General features: G+C 43.0%; 2 protein-coding genes across 6 annotated transcripts in view; both read right to left on the reverse strand.

The window, feature by feature from the left end:
* ZFYVE9 (zinc finger FYVE-type containing 9) overlaps window positions 1–6,224 on the reverse strand; it is a 165,964-nt gene extending 159,740 nt beyond the window's left edge. For 3 of the 4 annotated variants that reach the window (XR_004536594.1, XM_033916069.1, XM_033916065.1), the window contains exon 1: window positions 4,551–4,678. The gene's annotated coding sequence lies outside the window, so the exon portion shown is untranslated. Of the gene's footprint in view, window positions 1–4,550; window positions 4,679–6,173 lie in introns of those variants that run through there. The other variant, XM_033916066.1, reaches the window with a different exon arrangement.
* A 9,122-nt stretch (window positions 6,225–15,346) lies between these two features.
* The window catches only part of BTF3L4 (basic transcription factor 3 like 4), a 39,372-nt gene continuing 31,449 nt past the window's right edge, over window positions 15,347–23,269 (reverse strand). For both annotated transcript variants that reach the window (XM_033916406.1, XM_033916407.1), the window contains exons 5-6: window positions 23,080–23,142; window positions 15,347–17,855 (exon numbers count right to left, since the gene is read on the reverse strand). In XM_033916406.1, the coding sequence (XP_033772297.1) occupies window positions 17,809–17,855; window positions 23,080–23,142 (110 nt within the window). In that variant the 3' untranslated portion in view covers window positions 15,347–17,808. The remainder of the gene's footprint in view (window positions 17,856–23,079; window positions 23,143–23,269) is intronic.

Below are 23,269 nucleotides of genomic sequence, written 5' to 3' on the forward strand. Positions count from 1 at the left end.
ACCGCGAATTACAGACCGGTGAGTCTCGCATTGATAGTGAGTAAACTTATGGAAACACAAATTAGACATGATCCTGGACGATGAGAATCTACGAGATCCCCATCAACATGGATTTACAAAGGGAAGGTCCTGCCAATCCAATCTAATCAGCTTCTTTGACTGGGTAATGAAAAAGCTGGATATGGGGGGAGTCCCTGGAGGTCGTGTACTTGGACTTCAGTAAGGCTTTTGATAGTGTTCCACATTGCAGGTTATTAAGCAAGATGAGTTTGATGGGATTAGGAGGAACATTAACTGCATGGGTTAAAGACTGGCTCAGAGGTAGACTTCAGAGGGTGGTGGTGAACAGTACTCTCTCCGAAACGTCGGAAGTGATCAGTGGAGTGCCGCAGGGCTGAGTCTTGGGTTCGATCCTATTTAATATCTTCATAAGGGACCTGGCTCAGGGGCTTCGAGGTAAAATTATATTATTCGCCGATGACGCCAAACTATGCAACATAGTAGGCAACAGCACAGTGCCCGACTGTGTGACGCAGGACCTACTCTTACTGGAACAATGGTCCATAACTTGGTAACTAAGTTTTAATGCCAAAAAGTGTAAGGTCATGCACCTTGTCAGCAGAAATCCTTGCAGAACTTACACCCTAAATGATGAGACCTTAGCAAGAACTGCAGCAGAACGAGACTTGGGAGTGATCATTAGTGAAGACATGAAGACTACCAATCAAGTGGAGAAAGCTTTATCCAAGGCTAGACAAATGATGGGTTGTATCCAAAGAAGTTTCATTAGCCGGAAGCCCAAAGTTATAATGCCGTTGTACAGATCCATGGTGAGACCTCATCTGGAATATTGTGTACAATTCTGGAGGCCACATTATCAAAAAGATGTACTGAGAGTTGAGTCATTTCAGCAAATGGCCACTAGGATGGTCTCAGGACTCAAGGATCTCCCGTATGAGGAACGGCTGGGTAAATTGCAGCTATACTCACTCGGGTTCTTCTTTCCCACATGTTCACATTAAAAGTCATCTGCCATTTTCGTGCCCAGTCGTGCAAGGTCCTCTTGCAATTTTTCATAGTCCTCTTGCTATTTAACAACTTTGAACAACTTTGTGTCATCAGCAAAGTTGTAATTAACTTATCCAGTCTTGCTGAACCACAGGACATTGGATCAACCTAGAGGACATGTTTGAGAAATGAGCCAACAGAAGGGCCAATTTTATCATGGGTCCCCTGAATTTGCATGCCCCTTGCCCACACAGAATTACAGAATACTAGCTCTTTTGTGGGTGAGCAGGGCTTTAGTATCAGTACACCAAACCTTAAATTCCAATCCGACTCCTCTATTTTTCTACTGTCAAGATTCCAACTCCTACTGATACAGTAGACTCAAGTTAACCAGCACCCAAGATTGGTAGATGCTGGATAAATGCAGTTTCTGCTTGCTTGAGAGTTACTATTAAAAATAGGCTGCTGTCCTCCCACTCCAAATTCCTCCACTGTGGCCACCAAAGCTGCTACCCTCCATTCCAACACTCCTCCCCCTCCACACACACGAGGTCACTTTCATTGTTCTCCTTCCTTCACACCCAAGATGATCAGTATTGCTGTTCACCTCCTCTCCCCACTGACTGGCACTGTTCTTACCATACACATGCTGGTGCTGAAAGAGCCCGACATTGATGTTCAACACTGGGCCTTGAGCATCTGCACATGTTCAAGGCCTTCTGGCTCCTACCCTCTCCGAGAATCTTGAAGAGGGCAAGAGCCAGAAAGCCTTGAGCATGCTTAGATGCTCAAGGTCACGCAACGACCCAGTGTAGAAAAACAGCATCAGGCTCTTTCAGCACCAGCACGTCTATGGTAAGCACAATGCTGGTCAGTGGGGGAAGGAGGTGGACAGAAGCGCCAATCACCTTGAGTGCAAAGGGAGGAGAGCAGTGCCGGTTGCTGGGGGGGGGGGGAGCAGTGACAGTGGCCTTCAGGGGAGGGTTTGGCATGGAGGGTAGCAGTGAAACACACATACATACAAGTATAAAATGATACATTTGTTATGTACGCTATTTCAAATGATTTAAATACATTTTGAATTATGTTGACAAGTTTACCCGCTCTTTTATGAACGTATAGTGTGGGTTTTAGCGCCAGCAGCGGCAGTAACTGCTCCGACGCTCATATGAATTCTATGAGCGTCGTAGCAGTTACCGCCACTGCTAAAACCTATGCTATGCGTTCGTAAAGGAGGGGGTTAATTGTGTGGTATTTTTGTTTATGCTTGTGTATAATTTTAACTTTATTGTAAACTGATTTACATATAAAAATGCCTGCTTAAATCTCACTTATTTTTCAATTTCATAATTAATGCACTTGGGAGTTAAGAAGCAACCAACCATATTCAGGAGAGGGAATTGGCAGAAGTAAAATGCATAATTTGCAAAGACTGCAATATGCTAATCACATCATCCATAGAAAGGGAGTATATCAAGAATCTAATAACCAAATATATCATTCCAAGAACAGCCCCAGTTGATCATCTACAGTGCTACTTGGGAAATCATTAGGACTGCATGTCTCTTACACTTTGGGGCCCTTTTACTAAGTGCTGCACATCCTATTTTATAACTAGTAAAGAGCCCCATAAAGAAGAAAATAGTCTTAAAAAAAGAACAAGAAATTTGTAGAACGAGGCCAAGGGTATTTTATAAACCAATAAAATCTTTCCTAAACTTGGCACACTGTGTTTGGGAAAGGAACTAAGGTAGGATATATAGCCAGGGTTTCATAATCAACAATGTCTTCAGAAAATCTAGTTGAACCTGTATTTTATTTCTGTAAGTATATAAGTATCATTAAAAAAAGAAAACCTCATTAACTATTGCTATCTTAAGGCCCTGTCACACTGAAGATTCTTCCCTCAGTTAACAATTGGCATCTAGTGATTGAGAATCTATCACACTAGTTCTAGGTGTTTAAACTGGTTTCGTTTTAACTCATAGTCTACTCTTAATTGGAAATCTTAGGCCTATTTTTCTCCAGGGAAATGAAGGACTCAACTTTACTGCAAACAATAAGGATCGGGGACTGGTTCAGGAGTTGAGCAATCTGGTAATCCTTAAGAAGAGCACAATGCTGGAAGTACAGAGAGGGATCCTCCCCAGGCCATTTTGCCTTTAAATCTTGCTCTAAAGAAAGTGCATAGACTGAGAAAGAGAGCAACTGTACACAGACTGGCTAAGCTTTGGACTATACACTCCCTTCACATGGAAAACGATGTAAGCCCACCTAACCCTAGAACTGTTTTCTGATTTTATCAGACTAAAAAAAAAATCCACACAAGCTACACTAAAAGTAACTGCCTAAGATTAAAGTTAATATATGTTAAATTACTTGAACTGTATTTCTGTTTAATTCATTTATTATAATGTTATAATAATATTTTTTTAAAAAACAATCTAAAATAATTCTTTAAAATGTTATAAATTAAATAAATAGAATGAAGGGGGAGAAGGTGAGGGGGAAAGGGGGTATAGAAAATAATGGATTAGGTATATCGAAATATATTTTGGAGGAATGATAAAAATATGTATGCAAATATTATTATTATTAATTTAATTGCAATGAATATCTCTTTGTATCTTATTATTGTATGTCTGATTCCTTCAATAAAAATGTTATAACATAAAGTTAATGGCACGCGGGCCCCTTCTTTTCCATAAAGCAATGAGATGCCCACACAAGTCTTCAAAGACAGACAACTGGGTCCGTCTGCCACAGATACCGCAAGACGTGAGGTTTGGAGCGGAACAGAACTTCACAAAGTAGCCCATTAGCAGGAGAGAAAAACGGATGTTACCCGAGATGTAAACACAGGCGCTATTTTACCCACTGTTTCCGCAACATACCGAAACCATAATAATAAACAGATGTGAACACATTCGAAGGGGAGAAAAAAAAAAAAAAAAAAACACCACCCCAACTTTTATACTAGACGGACGGAAAACGAAGGCCCTGCGAATCGAACGAATGAATCCGACCGATTTCTTTGACTGATAAAAGAAGCGAAAACGACAAAATAAGGCACCAGCGAGCGGCCCTTTCTCCGGCGCAACGACTCCCTGACCCGAGGCCTAAAGGATGAGCGTCCGCCCTGCCCGACAAACCGTGCGGGGAGCGAGACCCACATCCGTCTCCACAGCGACCTAACCCCCCTCCCCCCCAGGACACGCGCAATCCGCGAGCAAGATGCGCTTAACTACTTCCACGGTGCGCGCGCAGAGCGTGTAAAAAAAAAAAAAAAAAAAACCCCAACCCACCTACCCCACATAAACCCACGCACACGAGAACCAGCACGGTGTGAGCGCGAGCGTTGTAAGCAGCTGGCATTGTGTGTACACACAAACACGCATGGAGGGCAGGACGAGCAGGTAAACAGAAGCGCGGGGCTGGGTGTCCGCGCGCGCCACACGGGCGGCTCCTCCTCAGCCGCCGCTGCGGAGAAGGAGGGAGGGAGGGGGGGGTCTAGGTGGCCAGGACTCCGTCGCAGCACTTACCCGCCGGTTCCTCATGCTGAAGCGAAGCCCGGGAGCCCCCCTCCCGAGGAGGAGGAGAAGGCGTTGGGTCTGACTAGCGTCTTCGAGGCGGGGAGGCGAGGTCTCTCGGCCGTCCCCCCACCCCCTCCTCCCCCTTGCACGCGCCGACCAAGGAGAGGCGGCCCAGGCCCGGACCCGCAGCGCCAGCGCAGCGCGGCCGCCGCCGGACAGCGGCCCCTGGTGGCGGCCCCGAGCTTTTTCTCCTCGCGGGTTACGGCTAGTTGTTAAATGGCAACCGAACAACAGAGCTGTAGGTCCGTCTAGTCTGGCCAGGGTTGTACTAACACTCTCTATGCCCTGTTAATTGTCTTTCGTTTAGGAATTTCACGTTAGTTAAACTGATTCACTGTTTATTGAAGTCTTATGTAAACCGAGTCCAGCCCCTACTTCAGGAGATGATTCTGTATGTAAATCTAAGTCGTAGATTAGAAATATGAAGGTCACTTAAATTTTGCTTTCATTCCTTTCTCTTTCTGTACAGGGCTTAGCTGAATTTATGCCACACTTTTGAATTCCAATTAATGTGGAGACAAACTGTAGTTCATCAATCAAGATATCAAACAAAAAAAATTGAACATTAATATTTAGCAGTGACCTCAAATTAATAATAATGAGGGGGGAAAAACCCTCCAATACCCCAGGGTCTTAATATTTTAAAGACACATTCAGTAGGGCAAAAGATGCTATCATTGGTCAAAAAACCCTCATCATCTCTGTGCTTTTACCATAAACATTTTTCTTTTTATTATTTCTTCTAATTTTATATCCTATGGCAGTGGTTCCCAGCCCTGTCCTGGAGGACCACCAGGCCAATCGGGTTTTCAGGCTAGCCCTAATGAATATGCATGAGAGAGATTTGCATATAATGGATGTGACAGGCATGCAAATCTGCTTCATGCATATTCATTAGGGCTAGCCTGAAAACCCAATTGGCCTGGTGGTCCTTCAGAACAGAGTTGGGAACCATTGTCCTATGGTGCTTTTTGTTAAGATCTTGCTTCTGGCAAACTCCAATGTAAAGTTGATATAACTTTGCGTTACTGAGCAAACAATTGAAAAAAAACAAGCATTCACAAATAAATGTTAGTATAAACACTTATCTTGCATCCAACAGTGGCTTGTCTGTTTCACTCAGGCTCAGATTCTCAAAACTTTAACGCCATCGCTAAACTCTTTACCAACAGTTTAGCCTGTACAAATTTTAGTGGCGGATTATCAAAACAGATTATCTGTCTAGCAGTCTCTGACAATGACATGCATATAGGCTCTTCAGCATTGAAATGAGCCCTCCAGTGGATTCTTAAAAAATGCCAAGCTATTTTCTAAAAGTGGCATCGGCTTTTGTCAACAAAAATAAGCAACTGGTCCAGTGGTGCCAGTCAGTGTCAGAGACTGCTAGAAAGTGTTGTGATGCAGCGGGATAGATGCCCTGAGGCAGCAGCAAACACACACACACTCTCACCCCCAGAAAAGTGGCGACATTCTCCCACTGTCTTGAATCCCAGCTACATGCCACACTCACCCCCCACCAAAGAACGCCTCAGATGCCCCCTTCCCCCATCTCCAATGCACCTTCCCTCTTACCTCAAAATAGATGCCTGAAGGGATGCGGACTCCCTCCTCCCAGCTGGTCTGCGTCATCTAAAATGGGCCTTCCCCTCCCCAGTGTATCTTGGGATGCACCAGGGAGGGGCCTGAGGCTCTGATTGGCCCCCATAGGAGAGGCCTTATAAAACCTGGGCCAATCAGAGCCTCAGTTATCAAGTTATCAAGCTCCAACTATTTGGAATAAACTTCCCCTCACTGTTAGATTAGAAACTAATTATTTAGGGGGGTCTTTTACTAAGGCGCACTAAGTGATTTAGTGCGTGCTAAATTGGCTACGCACCTTAGTAAAAGACCCCCTTAGTTTTTAAAAATCTTTTTTTCTTTTTTTTTTTTAGGAACAAAAGTGAATAATCAACATTGTCAAAATGCATATTAAAACAGTTTTATTCAATACATTTTTGAACTGATTGTTTTTATTATTTTTTCAATATTGCCTGTTTAACTGGGTTTGTTTCCGGTTATTTGCTTTATTGTAATCCGCCTGGAACTCATAAGGGCAATGGTGGAATATAAAAAGCTTTGTAATATAATTCTCTAAATTTCGCCCAAACTCAGTAGAAAAACACAGTTGAAATGATTTTTAACTGAGTTTCAAGGCACCCACTGGCGCCCAAAAAGTCAGTGCTGGAATCATGCCTCTGTAGGTGCTCCAGGCCACCCAACACCACTGTGGACTTGGCTAATGCCAGAAGTAGTGCCAGGCAGCCTAGAGTACCTACTGTTTACCTCACTGTTCAAAAGATTTTTCTTCAGGTTGAGGTAGTTGAGGACGATAAGCTCATTCCTGAGCCCAACTAGTTTTCGAACAGTTACTCAAGCAGTTCTACGTCCATATCTAGTTTATTGCAACTCTTTATATTGCAACATCACAAAAAAAGGACTTCAGAGGTTGCAGCTACTCCAGAACACAGCGGCTAGACTGATTTTCCGTAAGACCCGATTTGAGAGGGTCAGTCCGCTGCTGATACAACTACGCTGGCTGTCAGTCAAGTTTAGAATTCAATTTAAAATTGTATGTATGGTTCACAGGGCTATATATGGAGAGAGCTTGACTGGGCTAACTTCAGCCATCCAAGTTTCACACTCCTTCTATAACACATGTTGGGTCCCTTGGTTGGTAATAAGGTTGCATATTTATTATTGGTACAATAAACATTGCCTGCATCCTGTACATAGCCTGCAGTTTTTATTTGGTTTGTCTTTGTTGTTCGGTATGCTGCAGACTTTGTTGGATTTTTATTTTGTTGCCGTTTGTTCTCCATATTCAGCATATCCCTTCTCTGTCTCTAATACGTCCCTTTCTAGTATTTCCCCTGTACCCATCTCCCTGCCTTCATCATATCGCCATTCTATGATCCCCTCCCTATGTCCCCCCTATCCAGCATCTTCCTTCTGCATTCTTATTCTCCCCCATGTCTAGCCATCTTCTCTCTCTGTCCATATACCCTCCCATGTCTAGCAGACCTTAGGAAATTGGAAGACTGGGCATCCAAGTGGCAGATGAAATTTAATGTGGACAAATGCAAAGTGATGCACATTAGGAAGAATAACCCAACTCAGTTACCAGATGCTAGGGTCCACCTTGGGGGGGGGGGGGGGGAGTTGTTCATACCCAAGAAAAGGATCTGGGTGTCATAGTAGACAATACGATGAAACCTTCACCCAATGTGTGGCGGCAGCCAAAAAAGCAAACAGGATGCTAGGAATTATTAAAAAAAGAGATGGTTAACAAGATTAAGAATGTATAATGCCCCTGTATCGCTCCATGATGCGACCTCGTCTGGAGTAATGTTTTTAATTCTGGTCTCCTTATCTCAAGATATATCGGCACTAGAAAAGGTTCAAAGAAGAGCAACGAAGATGATAAAGGGGATGGAACTCCTCTCGTATGAGAAAAAGACTAAAAAAGTTAGGGCTCAAACTTGGAAAAGAGATGGCTGAGGGGAGATATGATTGAAGTCTACAAAATCCTTAGTGGAGTAGAACAGGTACAAGTGAATCAATTTTTCACTCCTTCAAAAATTAGGGGACACTCAATGAAATTACAGGGAAATACTTTTAAAACCAATAGGAGGAAATATTTTTTTCACTCAGTGAATAGTTAAGCTTTGGAATGCATTGCTAGAGGTTGTGGTAAGAGTGGACAGCATAGCTGGTTTTAAGAAAGGTTTGGACAATTTCCTGGAGGAAAAGTCCATAGTCTGTTTCCTGCTGTCTGGATCTCCAGGGTTCACCTCACAATTAAGAAGAAGATTGCTAAATGGCTCCAAGTCAAGTACATCATAAAGATCAGATCCTGGTATTCTTCCATTGCACATATGAACACCTGGCCCTAATTTTCCTGGGAAACGTAAGACTGCATGTCTGTGCATGTGATGTGGTAGAACTGGTTAACTTAGTTCTGGTGTGCTTTGCAGGGTGTGAAGAAATCCTTAATACTGGTAATGAGAGGGGACAACTGACTCCTTAATGCAGTGGTTCTGAACTCAGTCTTTGGGAAACAGCAAGCCAGGATATCATCAATTAATATGTATGAGACATTTAAAGGAACTGCTTTATTGGACAGTTCACAATGAGAAAAAGATTTCTCAAATAAAATCACTTATCTTTGAATGATTTAAAAGTGAGTACAAAGAACAAGATCCACAGGCTGGAATTCCAAATATAAAAATCTCTGACCTAGCCTAGGTTTTGTGCCTAGTTTGAAGCAGAGGTGTGCACATGGATATAATCTGGTCCCCCTCCTTCCTTCATACCATTCTCACAGGGAAACTCAGAATGGTTTACATATATTTATTCAGGTACTCAAGCATTTTTCCCTATCTGTCCCAGTGGGTTCACAATCTATCTAATGTAGCTGGGGCAATGTCGATCGTCGGCACCCCCCCCCCCATTACATTTGGGCCAGGAGGGAGCCCAAGCCCTCCTGCCTCTCACCCCCCACCCCCTACAATATCGGGCAGGAGGGAGCCCAACCGCTCCTGCCCAGGTGTACCCCCTATCTCCCACCCCCCACTACAATACAGGCAGGAGGGATCCCAGGCCCTCCTGTCCTCAACACAACCCCCCCCAACGACCGCCCCCCCCCCCTGCTGACACCACCCCCAATCCCATACCTGGTAAATGTTGGCCGGACGGACGGGTGCCAAGCCCGCCCATCTGGTAGGTCAGCCGGCTCCGGAATGGGGCCGGATTGGCCCAGGTGGTTGAAACCCCATCCACAGGTGTGGCCTAAGGCACCTGGGCCAACCATTGGGGGGCGACCTTAATGAAGTAGCTGACCCTTCTTGGGATAGGTTCACAGAATTGGGAAGGGAAACCACTAAATGAGACACAGGAGTTAGCCTTTTATGTTCCTCCCTAGATCTGGTAGACTCATGAAGGTTGTTACACCCTTTGGAAAGGGACTTTACACATATATCTAGGGCACATACCATTTTGTCACGTTTGGATTATATTCTGGTTTCTCGCTCTTTTCTTGGAGATTTTTGACTCGCATATTGGTCCTATTGAAATATCTGACCATGACTGGGTGATTTTGGAGTAGAAGCAGCTGAGTGCTCCCTAGCAGGGTTCTGGGTAGAGATTTCCATGTTATCTCTATAAAGATTTAAAAAAATTATGATTACCTTGTGGAATTTCTATCAGGAGCACAATACCATCCACTTGGACAACCTGACCCTATACTGGGAGGCAGCTAAGGCCAACCTTAGGGGGGGGGGGAGATCATGTCTTGTTAGTTTACAGCGTAAAATTCGTCGCAGGGAGGTACTCAGAGTGGAGAGGCTGGTCTCCTCCCTGAGACAGCGATATGGCCGCACTCATGTCCTAGTTGATAAGACCCAGTTGTTGAAGGCCCAATGCTCTTTGAACAGTCTTTTACACCAACATGCATGGAAATCAATGACACATTATATGTATCATTTATATAGATTTGCCAACAAAAGTGGTAAGTTCCAGGCCAAACTAATAAAACATCAGTGAGGGAGCACTCGTATTGTAGCACTGTTGTACATTCATAGGGTAACGTAGCCCATACCAATACACACATAATTGACATCATGCATGTCTTCTTAGAATCTATATACACTCCAGTGTGTGTCACAGTGGCTGGAGCTACAGCCTCAGCATCCTGGGGTTGTGGGTTCAAACCTGTCGCTGCTCCTTGTGACCCTGGGCAAGTCACTCAGTCCTCCATAGCCCCAGGAACATTAGATAGATTGTGAGCCCACCGGGACAGATAGTGAAAATGCTTGAGTACCTGATTGTAAAGACCACTTAGATAACCTTGATAGGCGGTATATAAAAACCTGATAAACTTGAAACACCTACACCTTTGCTGGATGGAGATGTTTATCTGTCCGATGGAGGCATGAGTTAAAATGGATACCCTTTTCTCTTCTGAAGAAATAGAATGGGCTATTTAGCAGAGTACCATGGGGAAAGTTTCTGGTCCTGATAGTCTTCATTGTGAATTCTATAAGCTTTTGAGAGCTAAGATTGCCCCAATTCTAGCCAGGGTATTTAATGAAGCAGTACAAAATGAATCACTCCCATGTCATCTAAATATAGCTCAAATCATAGTACTCAAAGCCGGGTAAGGAAACCAACAAACCGGAATCATACTGACCAACCTCACTGCTAAACTATGAGGCCAAATTATTTGCAAATATCCTAGCCAACAGATTGGCACAGGTATTGCCTTCTCATTTCTGAACAACAGGTTAGGTTTGTCAAAGGTTGGACTATTGCAAAAAAAATATGCATCGTATTCTGGTCACTTTGGAAAGAGCTCCCCTCATTATTGGTCAGTTTTGACGCAGAAAAATCATTTGACCAGGTTGATTGGGTTTATTTATTTGAACTCTACAATCATATGGCATGGGACCCTAGTTCATTCAGGCCACTTGAACACTTTATAGCAGGGGTGCCCAATAGGTCGATCATGATCAACTGGTAGATCGCCAAGGCAAAGTGAGTCGATCGCGGAGCACATCCCGGGCTCCGTGATCGACTCACTTTGCCTTGGCAATCTACCGGGCCAATCAGCCTTCCTCTCCCCGACGTCAATTCTGCCGTCTGAGAGGAATTTCTGGCCAGCCAATCACTGCCTGGCTGGGCTGGAACTTCCTTTCCGCCGGCAGAATTGACGTCAGGGAGAGGAATGCTGGTCGGCCTGACGCAGGGAAGCAGGGAGAGCTTGGGACGGCAGCAGCTTTGGGCCTGTTATCCGATTGTGGTGGTGGCGGCGGCTTGGGGGCCTGTTCCCCGATGACAGCGGCAGTGGCTTGGAGGAGGGCAGGGAGACAAAAGGAAAGGGAAACAAAAATAGGGGGCATGAAGAGAAAAAAAAGGGAGGCAGGGAGAAAGGGCAAGGAGAGAGGAAGAAAAAGTTGGGGGAGGGAATGAGGTCTGGAGGAGAGGAAGCATAAAGGCTGAAAGAAGGGAAGAAAGATTGGATGCACAGTCAGAAGAAAGTGCAACCAGAGACTCGTGAAATCACCAGACAACAAAGGTAGGAAAAATGATTTTATTTTAAATCTAGAGATCAAAATGTGTCTGAATTTATATTTGCTGTCTATATTTTACACTATGGTCCCCTTTTACTAAACCGCAATAGTGTTTTTTTAGCGCAGGGAGACTATGAGTGTCGAGAGCAGTGCTGGGCATTCAGTGCAGCTCCCTGCACTAAAAACTGCTATCTTGGTTTAATAAAAAGGAAGGGGGTATTTGTCTATTTTTGTATGGTTGTTACTGAGGTGACATTGCATAGTCCTCTGTCTTGACCTCTTTGAAAAAACCCCGAAATAGGAATGATAATTAACATTTTCTATGCGTAGTGTGCTTTGTGTTTTTTTTAAATTTTATTATTGGTAATCATTTTGACTTGGTCATTTTAAAAGTAGCTCGCAACCCCATAAAGTGTAGGCACTCCTGCTTTATAGGTCTCCCCGGGCATGTGTTTGGGTTAATGACATTCTTTTGGCTCCCATTCCCATAGCAAGAGGGACACATCAGGTATGTCTATTATTGCCTTTCCTATTCATTTTGATCTTAAACCCTTTGATACAGGAAATTCAGAGCAATCCTGAAATCTAAGGAATGGTTGTTGGCAAACATCATTTCAAAATAGCGGCTTAAACTGATGACCTCTTTGTATATTTAACGAAGCCTTAGTCCTCTTTATCAATTCTATTGGAGAGCTTTAGAGAATATGGAGCCTTTTCTGGCTTTAAACTCAATTTTACAAAATCAGAGGCTCAGGCTCTCATAGGGGCCCACTTCTCCCTCAGTTGGACTAAGTGGCTGTTTGGATATCTGGGGATTAAATTGCCAATAGACATTAGCTCTCTTTATCACTTAAATATAGATAAACTCATGTTGGACACCAAAACCCTTCTTAGATGGAATAATTTCTCCATCTCTTTTATGGGATGTATTAATCTTTTCAGGATGATTATTTTTCCTAAACGGCACTACATGTTGATAAGAACATAAGAATTGCCGCTGCTTGGTCAGACCAGTGGTCTATCGTGCTCAGCAGTCCGCTCTCGTGGTGGCCCCTAGGTCAAAGACCAGTACCCTAACACTAGCCCTACCTGCGTACATTCCAGTTCAGCAGGAACTTGTCTAACTTTGTCTTGAATCCCTGGAAGGTGTTTTCCCCTATAACAGACTCCGGAAGAGCATTCCAGTTTTCCACCACTCTCTGGGTGAAGAACTTCCTTACATTTGTACGGAATCTATACCCTTTTAACTTTAGAGCAGGGGTGTCCAACCTTTTGGCTTCCCTGGGCCACATTGACTGAAAAAAATTTTCTGGTGCCTCACAAATGCGCAAACGCTGCAACAAGACAGAGGAGGGAGCTGGCAAGATGGTAAACACCCAGGGGCAGCAGAGGAAAACACTGCATCGCTTTCGACCGGGGCCGCACAAAATACTTCACGGAGCCGCAGGTTGGACACCCCTGCTTTAGAGTGCCCTTTTGTTCTCTCTACCTTGGAGAGGGTCAACAACCTGTCTCTATCCACTAAATCTAATACCTTCATTATCTTGAATGTTTCGATCATGTCCTCTTTCAGCCTCCTTTTTTCAAGGGAGAAGAGGCCTAGTTTCTCTAACCTCTCGCAGTACAGCAACTTCTCCAGCCCCTTAACCATTTTGGTCGCTCTTCTCTGGACCCTTTCGAGTAGTACTGTGTCATTCTTCATGTACGGCAACCAGTGCTGGATGAAGTATTCCAGGTGGCAGCGATCCATGGCCCAGAACAGCGGTATGATAACCTTCTCCGATCTTTTTGTTGGGGAGGGAAGAGTAAGCTTCTGTGAGAATTTCTGCAGGGCCTTTGGTTGAGGGGTGGTATGGGTATTCCTGACGTTCGATTATATAACTTGGCATGTCTTTTGCAACACCTGAGAGACTGGCTTCTGGACAGCTCACAGATGTGACTTTGGAACAAGATTACATTCCCTGGCACCTTCGCTACTTACTGCATGCTCAACAGGCAGAGATACCCTTTGATTTTTATGTAGTAGCCTGGTGCCACTTGCTATCATTTTGGGGTCAGGATCCTCACTGTTCTGTTCTGCCATTAGTAGGGAATACAGCTTTTCGATCAGGTCTAGACTATGCGGTATTCAAACATTGGGCCCATAAGAATCTTAAATACTTGGGTCAGGCACTTAGAGGAGTCACATTGCACTTTCCAAGAACTACAGGTCGAGTGGTCTCTTCATCCTACTGATTATTATGCTTATATACAAGTAGCACACTACTTTGCCTATCAACTGCTGCTTTATCAAAACAATTTCAGCACATACTTTTTGATTTCTTTACTGATGATCAATAGGATTGGGTCTGGATCTACCAATATCATTGGCTTTTAGTAGCACTCCAACCGGATCTACTATTAATCGGATAATTCTAGACCAATGGCGAAGAGATCCGGGCAGGGAGTTCCAACTCACCTCTCTGACACCCCTGGTTGTAGCTACTTTTAAGCTGGTTCATAATGCTGACCATGAATTTAATTTTCAAACAATACATTGGGCCTATGTCTCACAGAAACAGGTGTTCCATTTTGGGGGGGGGGGGGTCTCCGGGAATGTTCAAAAATCCAGGCTTTCTGGAGAGCAATACACTTGTACTTACAAACTCTACTTGGACATGGCCTACCATTACATGTGGAGAGTGTGGTATTTCTATTGGAGAATTTCATGGGTGCTAAGTCTTCCGGAGAAAAGCAGCACTTAAGTAAGGGTTTTATTCTGGGGGAAAAACTATCCTTAATTATTGGCTGCAAGACTCTCCACCATCAATTTTGTATTGGAGGAACAGGCTCCATTGCTTAATGGTATGGGATGCCATGTCAGCACAATGCTCTCAGAAACTAAGCAAAAACTTTATTTCAGTCTGGTCTATATACTCTTTCTTCCATGGTCTGGAGTCAGATTTTGAAGCCAACTTTACCATTATTACCAGCAGGTGGCCTTGAGGGTTGTTGAGCAGGGGGGGGAGGGGGCGTTTGTCAGTAGCTTTTCTTTCAGACTTGAACCCCAGTTAAAGGAACAATTTCAGGGTTCCATTCATAATTCTCAGCTTTCACTAGCTATTGTTAAGCTACTGTTAGTAGCTGGATGTTATATGTAAGGAGAAATTAGGTTCTTACCTGCTGATTTTTTTTCTTTTAGACTCTCCAGACTGGTATAGGACCCCACTCTCTGTTGTTCTTGTGGGTGTTGCACATGCAGATATTGCTTTTTCTTTTTCAGGGAGCTCAAAGAATAGCGGCTGTGGCTCAGCTGGCGAGCTGTGGGGACATTTGCTGCGAGGGCCTCTCCTATGCACTTTCTAACAGCATTCTTATCTTTTAGTTTGTTACTCCGGTTCAGAGTATTTTTACTGTTTATGATTAGTTTTTATTAGTTCTGCATGGCTATTCAGCAGACTGAGGTAATTAGGGAGAGTAAGCCATTATGTACTATTCAAAAGTTTTGTCTCAGTCTCCACCTGTTGATCATGATGAGATATAACCCAGCTGTGAGATAATTTGCTAAAGAATAATGGTTTTACCTGTTCTGTATAGCTTTTTTGTTGCCTTTAAATAAACAGTTTGAAATAAAGAAACAAAACAAAACACAACACTCACAACAGTGAAAAAGTATGTTTTTTATTCAGTGACTGTAGAGTTCTGAAGGTCAATTTCTTGTTGCTGCCACTACAAAAGAATCCCTGGTACTGGCACATGCTGGTACTGTAGACAAGATCTATCTGCTTAGGATTAACGTAAACAAAACAAAAAAAGCCTCCTTTTCCCATACCCATCCATAAGATCCTCCAATGGAACATTGCCAGATATCTACAGTGCCATCTTGAGCAAAGTAAAAAAACAAACAAAAAAAAACCTGGTAATGATTTGTTATAAAGTAATTAGAATAGACGTATAGCAGAATGTAATCTAAGACTTATGCATTCCTTAAGAGACCAGACTTGAAGGCACCATAGGGAGCTAGAGCCACAGGACAGATCATCTTAGGTAGCTGGAGGAGTTCTTTCTTGCTAAAATTGTCAGCAATCATCAAAAACAGAATCATTTTAGCTATCAATTTTTTTGTTCCATATTTACACTATCACTACAATACAACTGCTAAAACAATGACTAGTTATGTACCATAAGTTTCTTATTCAATTAAAAATGTTTGGGAAAAAAACCAAACAAAAAAGTCAAGAAAAAGACCTGATTCCTCTGCAAGTTTATACATCACTGCTCAATATGACATTTGTTCTAGTCTAATTCATAAACTGCTTTGAGAAATGTTTTGTAATGTGAAATCTGGAAAAGCATGCCTCTGAAGAAGCTGGTGAGGCAAAATTAAGGCCTCTCTGAAGGATGGAGAATTAAACAGAAAAGTCAACTTTAAAAAAAAATTGGTAAATATATTGAGCACTGGAACACTAACACTGATGCTCATAATGAAAACAAATGTTAGAAGATAGTAAAAAAAACATTTTTGATGTCAATTATAATAATCCACATTGTTAAAGTATAAGCTTGCAAAGTAAAGTAAGGTCCTTTCCCACTTTCTTTTCTAAGTACCCTCAAATGAATGAGAAACTTAAGGCACACAAACAGGACCATTGTTTCAGTTGTGCTCTGATTTGACACATTTGGTTGGAATTCCCATTTTGAATTGTGGTTATTACACTTGTTTTCACTTACAACCAACATAACTTTACTATATTGATTTTTTCACAAAGTAAATTTAGTAACGGTCTTAGATTCTAAGACTCAGAAGACAAATTAAACCAGTCAGCTATATGCTCCAGCATAATCAGGCCTGACTAATTTAAATCAGTTGGTTATCTATTTTTAACTGGATTCAATAAAAATGAAGAAAAATAGGCATTATTACATACCTATTGGGAAAGCTGCTACTGGATAAGTGATGTGCTTTCTAGCATTAAACAAAAAATGTAGTTTTATCAATGCTGACTGTAGTGAAATCGAGACTGCATCATGTTATCTTCAAAAAATTTAAACTGAAAAATAAGGAGCACAATGTATTGTTTTACCTTCTCTCAGCAACTAATTATTAACATTCTGGAAATCTAATTACCAACACTTGGACACTCGGATCAAAAAACAGTTTTGAGTCATTACTGCTCTATCTAATATACTTGAAATATCTCAAGGTACTGCAGTCAGCAGCAAAGAGATTATTATACCACAAAAAAACAACCCCCCCCACCAAAAAAAAGTACCCCAACTAAAACAAAACTTAAAAAACCCAACCATAAATCAACCTGTATAGGATGTGCTTAAAGAAGTTCTACAAAGCAATGTACCAAGTAACCACCTAAATACGAGCAGTCTCAAAGTGGTCATTTATCACTTGACCAAAAAGAGAAGACCCCTAGGTCTGTCTAGATAAGGTAGGCAGTACTTTTCACCACTGCTGAAATACGGAGAAAATGGACATTGGCCTAAAAATAATCATGTCGTCCTCCCCACCACCATAAAGAGTGAAAAGTTGAGGAAATGTGGGAAGAATTCAACCTTGATGTAAAATTCTGTACGATCTTCAAGATTTCTAGAAGAAAGAATCTGAGGATGTGGCTCTCAAATTCACCTACTTCACTTTACAGGGCAAATTAAAGCAGTCTTCAGTGCCATAACATAGCAAGCTTACGAAAACTTGGTCAAGCCTATAACAAAATTAAAGAGTTTTGCCTTTGCTGACATCACTGATTTTTATATATAATTTGGTGAGAACAAAAAATTTATAGTAATTTTTTTTAAGGGAATGGAGGAGGGTAGTAAAAAAAAAAAAAAAAGGTTAAAGGATCTAATTTATCTAAGCAGCTCTCCCCGCCTTATGCAAACCTCAAGCAGTGCCAGCACATCTCTCTGACCAAAGAGTAGGCTCCTGGGAGCAGGTGCAAAATGCAAAATTAACTGACAGAAAAATGCTGAACACAGCATCATTAAAATACAAAATATTTATATTACTGAACTATTAACACGTAATGTTCTGTATCTGTAAAACTTTGGAACCACACAGTTGATTTCTTAAAATCAAGTCCATGCCAGCTTCCAAGTACTGTTAGTGATTAGTTAGCTTCATTCTTCGATGCCTCATCAAAGTTTTCTACAAGATCTGAAAAGCAAAATCATAGGGGTTAATACAAAATACCTTTCTTACTTATGCATTACAGTTGAAACTTCAGCTGACAGTTAAACCGCCACTTTGGGAAGAATTCATCAAGAACCGGCCGCATGTCAATCACACTTAAGACACCGTTTACAGAATTGCATTCAACAGCACCTATCAAAAAACTTAGGCGCTGGTAATGTAGGCCAGGGTTTTACTGGCCTATATTCTTTAGACACAGACGCTATCCATCTCCACCCCCCACGCATGCCCACTAGGCACTATGTGATCAAATCAGGTAGGCACCTATTGGCCAATTCATTTTTTTTTTCTATTATATGTGTTTGTTATAAATCTATTAAGGTAGGTGCCTCTTAAGAGAATCTCTAGCTCTTAAGTGTTTAACATGTGAAAGTATATTAAACTAAGCTGCTTAATACCACCCCCCTAAAATTTGCTCACGATTTTTCTCTTTCCTGGGGAAATGCCTCCCCCCCCCCCCCGAAAGGTTCCCTATTATTCCATCTTTTCACATCACTGAGAACAGAAGGCAAATGTCTGGGTCTCCACACCTTCCATCTAAAGCATATTACAAAGCTACCAGACATTCAGCATTTTTCTTTATCGCCCCAGAACTCTGAAATTCGTTACCTCCAGCTATTAGGAATCTTCCTACACTACGTGCTTTCAAAAAGCTTTGAAGCCTTATTATTATGAACACATTTTTAGATGATCTGCTGAGAATGGCTTGGCAGGCCCCCATGTTCCGAGTATAATCCCACAAAACTGTTTGTATAAATCCTATTCTTTTGTAGTATGAGTGTTATGTATGTGCTGTCCTTTTAATTATGGAGTTCCTTTCAATTTATTTTTTAGACTGTAAACCACTTGGACCGCTGGAATTGCGGTATAAAAAGTAATAAGAGAAAAAAAATAATTAGTACTATTGCTGTTGTGCAGCTGGTTATAAGACCCAAGGAAAAGAGGCATATAAAGAGCTGAACTACAGATACAGAACATGGAAGATTTTTTTTAATTGTGGGAGATTTTACACATGCATTAATAGACTATCAGAAGACGATGCTGCTATAAAAATGGACAAATTTTTATTATTCAGTGTTAATGATCCAACTGTTCTCAAAGCAGCAAGCCCCTTTAAAATGGACTATACACAAGCAAAGCATGACAGGTACATTTCACATATTGCTTTGCCCTGTACTCTTAAGTTGCTTATGCATGGATCTGGCCCAAATTTGGCAGTGCTGTAACTGCAGCATAACTGCCTACCAAGTGTTAGGCAGCTCCATGGTAGGAGCCTGGAGGTCATCTAGAGCAGTGTTTTTCAACCGCTGTTCCGCGGCACACTAGTGTGCCGCGAGATGTTGCCTGGTGTGCCGCAGGGCCGCCGGGCCCGGAGCTGACAGGGGGCCCGAGGCAGGGGCGCCAGTAGCTCGCCGATAAGTCTTCTTCTCCCCGACGTCAATTCTACAGTCGGAGAGGAAGTTCGGGCCAGCCAATCGCTGCCTGGCTGGGCGGAACTTCCTTTCCGATTGTAGAATTGACGTCAGGGAGAGCATGCGTCGGCGTCGGCTTTGGGGCCTGTTATCCATTGGTGGGTCCTGTTCCCCGATGGCAGCGGCAGTGGCAGTGGCTTGAGGAACGGCAGGGAGAAAGAAAGAAAGGGGGCAGGCAGGGAAACAGAAGGAAAGAAGAGAAACAGAAAAAAAGAAAGAAAGGTCAGTGAGAGAGGAAGAAAAAGTTGGGGGAGGGAATGAGGTGTGGAGGAGAGAAAGCATACAGGCTGATAGAAGGGAAGAAAGATTGGATGCACAGTCAGAAGAAGAAAGTGCAACCAGAAATCACCAGACAAGGTAGGAAAAATGATTTTATTTTAAATTTAGCAAAGTGGAGGCAGTATTACCACAGTTTTCAAAGGAATTTGCCCAAATAACTTAATAGTTAACTGGGTAAATTCCCAGAGATGAAAACTTCCCTTCACTTACTATGCACAGTTCTGAATTTATATCTGCTGTCTATATTTTACAATATGGTCACCTTTTACTAAACCGCAATAGTGGTTTTTAGCGCAGGGAGCCTATGAGCGTCAAGAGCAGCGCTGGGCATTCAGCGCAGCTCCCTGCGCTAAAAACTGCTATTGTGGTTTAATAAAAAGGATGGAGGGTATATTTGTCTATTTTTGTATGCTATAAAATCCAAATACAGAGAGAAACTGAGAGCTGTTGACGAAGAGCTACGTGTGTGTCTTTCTTCGATTCCAGCCAGAATATCAGCTTTGTGTTCAGCCAAACAGGCCCAGGTTTCGCACTGAATAAAGTATTTTATAATTTTTATTTCGTAATAAAGTAATTATAAAATACTTTCTTTGTGTTTATTTGATTCCTATTCAAGAGAATTACTTTATATATAGTCAATATAGGCAGAGAGTTAAATTTTTTAACATTTTCTAATGGTGGTGTGCCTCGTGATTTTTTTCATGAAACAAGTGTGCCTTTGCCCAAAAAAGGTTGAAAAACACTGATCTAGAGAGACATACCAAAAAAGGAAAATATCTAAACCTGAGTGAAAAACTGTTCAGATGATGCTTCCACTATGGAACCTCTTTTCTCCAGAAAGTAGAAGAGGCCCATATCATCAGAAATAGGGAAATCTTTTAAAAATCTCCACCACCCCTTCTAACCAGTACAGACATGGCTTGCTACATCTTTTCACTCCTACGGAGACTTAACAATTGCTTGCCTTTAAGAAGAGTTACTCTCTGGACAGCAGAGGAAAGCAGCCATACTGAATGGTGTCATTTTTTTTATGAACCCAGTGTGTGGTGCTTCCCCCCACCAAGCATGTGCAGATATTTCTACACTAGGTAAGATTCCTTCCCCCACTTCTACGATAGCAGTTCTGGTTTTGTGATTGTATTTTGTTAAGAGAAGGAAGAATGTGGCTGCATTCCTCTCCTTTCTACTAGAACCTCTTTTATGGCAACTCCACTTTCTCCACAGATGAGAGATGCAGGCACACTGAATAGTAACTATAAAGTCAAACATCACTGTACAGCAGACCATCAATATTTGCGGGGGTTAGGGGCAGAGCCAGCCCGCGAATACTGAAATATCGCGGATAACTTTTCGAGGCCGGTTCTGACCCACCCCCGCATCTCGGACCTTCCCCGAGACTACAATGGAAACTCATGGCAGCCATTTTGATGACGGCTCTGCATGGGGCAGGAGCGGAGGACGAGTGATCCTGCCCCACGTTGCCACTAGACCACCAGGTAAGGTCCGGGATGCAGCGTTTCTATAAAAAAAATAAATAAATTGCAAATAACTGAACCCGGGGGTACTGTATTATTATCTGTAGATGATCAGGAAATGATGAATGAATGGTTGGAGTCTCTCCCTTTTATTTTTCAGTGAGAAAGAAGGTAAGGCTGCATAGCACTGAAGGCTGTGTCTTATGCTTGGGAAATGCCTAACTTAAGATCACATCACAGCCCTGCAACTATCCACAAGAGTGGCTGTGCAAAGGTGTGCAACTCCCAGAACCAGCCCCACACAACTGAAGCATTCAGATTAGCAAGATTTTGTATCCTATCCATCCCTAAATCAGATGTTATATACCAATTCACTTGACTGTAGGCTGATTAATACTAGTCCAGAGGTACAGAAACCACTGAGAACAGGAAGCCCCAAACTGGGAACATGCGAGTTTCACAGGGAAAGCAGGAAGAGACCAAGGCATAAGGCTGACACCACAGTAAAAATTACCGTGGCGGGAGCAATTTTTTCCCCAACGGCTGATGCTCAGCATGAATAGCATGCTATTCGTGCAGTGCCAATAAAAGGAGAAGTGTACCTAGCGCCTGCTCAGAAAAGCAATCATTAGACACAGCTCCTCCCTATCCCTCCTATCAAATGTTTAATGCTCTCCCTACCCACCAATCAGTGCCAGCAGGACCAAGCAGTGCCAGCCCCAAAGTTGCTGCAGCCTCAGGGATCCTCCTGATGCTCAGCTGTTTGGGCTTCCTCCGCCGGCTTAGTACTGAACTAGCAGGGGAGGCTGTGGTGGCTTTGGGGAATCCTGCTGGCGCAGATCAGCATGCAGGGAAAGCAGAAAAAAAAAAAAAGTGTTCCCTTCTCCACCCAACCCCCCCCCCCAACCAAGTCCCCTTCCCACTCATGCAATCCCCAAGGCCTGACCTCCCTCAGAGCCTTTTTCTGTGAAAAAAAGGCACCTGGTGGTCTAATGGGCCACCACCTCCCCGACACCCTCCAATCCCCCTGTACCTTTTAGTTGCAAAAGTTCAGGAGGGATGCCCACTCCTTTCTGCTGGCAGGCTCGCCTCTTCAAAATGGCTGGCGTTCCCCTTCCCGGTGAATCCTGGGATGCACTGGAAGGGCTTTCTGTTTGTGCCTGGTGCATCCTGGGATGCACTGGGGGGCCCAAGGCCCCAATTGGCTCCGGTACCTAAAGCCCTCCCTAAAGGAGGGGCCATAGGCTCCCGAGCCAATCAGAGCCTTAGGCCCCTCCCAGTGCATCCCAGGATGCACTGGGAAGGCTCACCATTTTGAAGAGGTGGGCATGCCAACAGGAGGGAGCAGCCATCTTTCCTGCCAAACTTCAATACAAAGAGGGGGCATACTCTGGCCCTGTGGAAGGAGGAATCCCTCCTGCTGATTTTTCTTTTAAAAGTGCAGAGGTCAGGGGCAGTACAATGGGGGGGGAGCATAGACAGTTGGGAGGGGGAATCAGAGGCATGGAGGGAGGGAGTTTGGTAGGGGTGCCAGTCTGAGCTGATAAGCTTTACTTTCCTGTCATTGCCTGAGCCAATCAGCGCTCCAGCACTGACAGGAAAGTAAGGCTACGATAGCTCAGACCCTGCTGGAAAATTTTGCCCTTTAAAAGGTGGGCAAAAAGTTTACAGCATTACACGGAGTGCTCATTTTAATATTAATGAGCTCACTGTAATGCATTTGCAAAGGGTTCTCAGTGGCTGCTACAACAAATCAGTGGCAGCCAATGAGAATCCTTTGAGCATCAGGAGGAGAGTTTCCTTGCAAGTAAGACTGGTTAAAACCTTTGTGCATCAGGGTCCAAGTCTCTTCACATATATTTGTTGTTCAGTTACTTCAGAAAACCAACTGCTTCTATGTTAGTACTGTGTAAGAAAAGAAAATGTGGATTAGGAGGCACTAAAAGCAGATTTTAGAGTTACCTGGAACATCATCATCCTCTTCATCGATGTCTTCTTCAGGCTTTGGTGCTTTACTGTCCAACACTAAGTCAAAAAATGAAAAAGAAAGAAAGATTATCAAGGTAAGAACCTAATCTCTCTTGAACGCTAGGGTCATGCATCTGAACCCACAAGTTGCTTGCAGAATGATACCACTCATCTTTCAACTCCA

The sequence above is a fragment of the Geotrypetes seraphini genome, chromosome 12 (genome assembly GCF_902459505.1).
Source record: "Geotrypetes seraphini chromosome 12, aGeoSer1.1, whole genome shotgun sequence".
In the NCBI taxonomy this organism is placed as follows: Eukaryota; Metazoa; Chordata; class Amphibia; order Gymnophiona; family Dermophiidae; genus Geotrypetes; species Geotrypetes seraphini.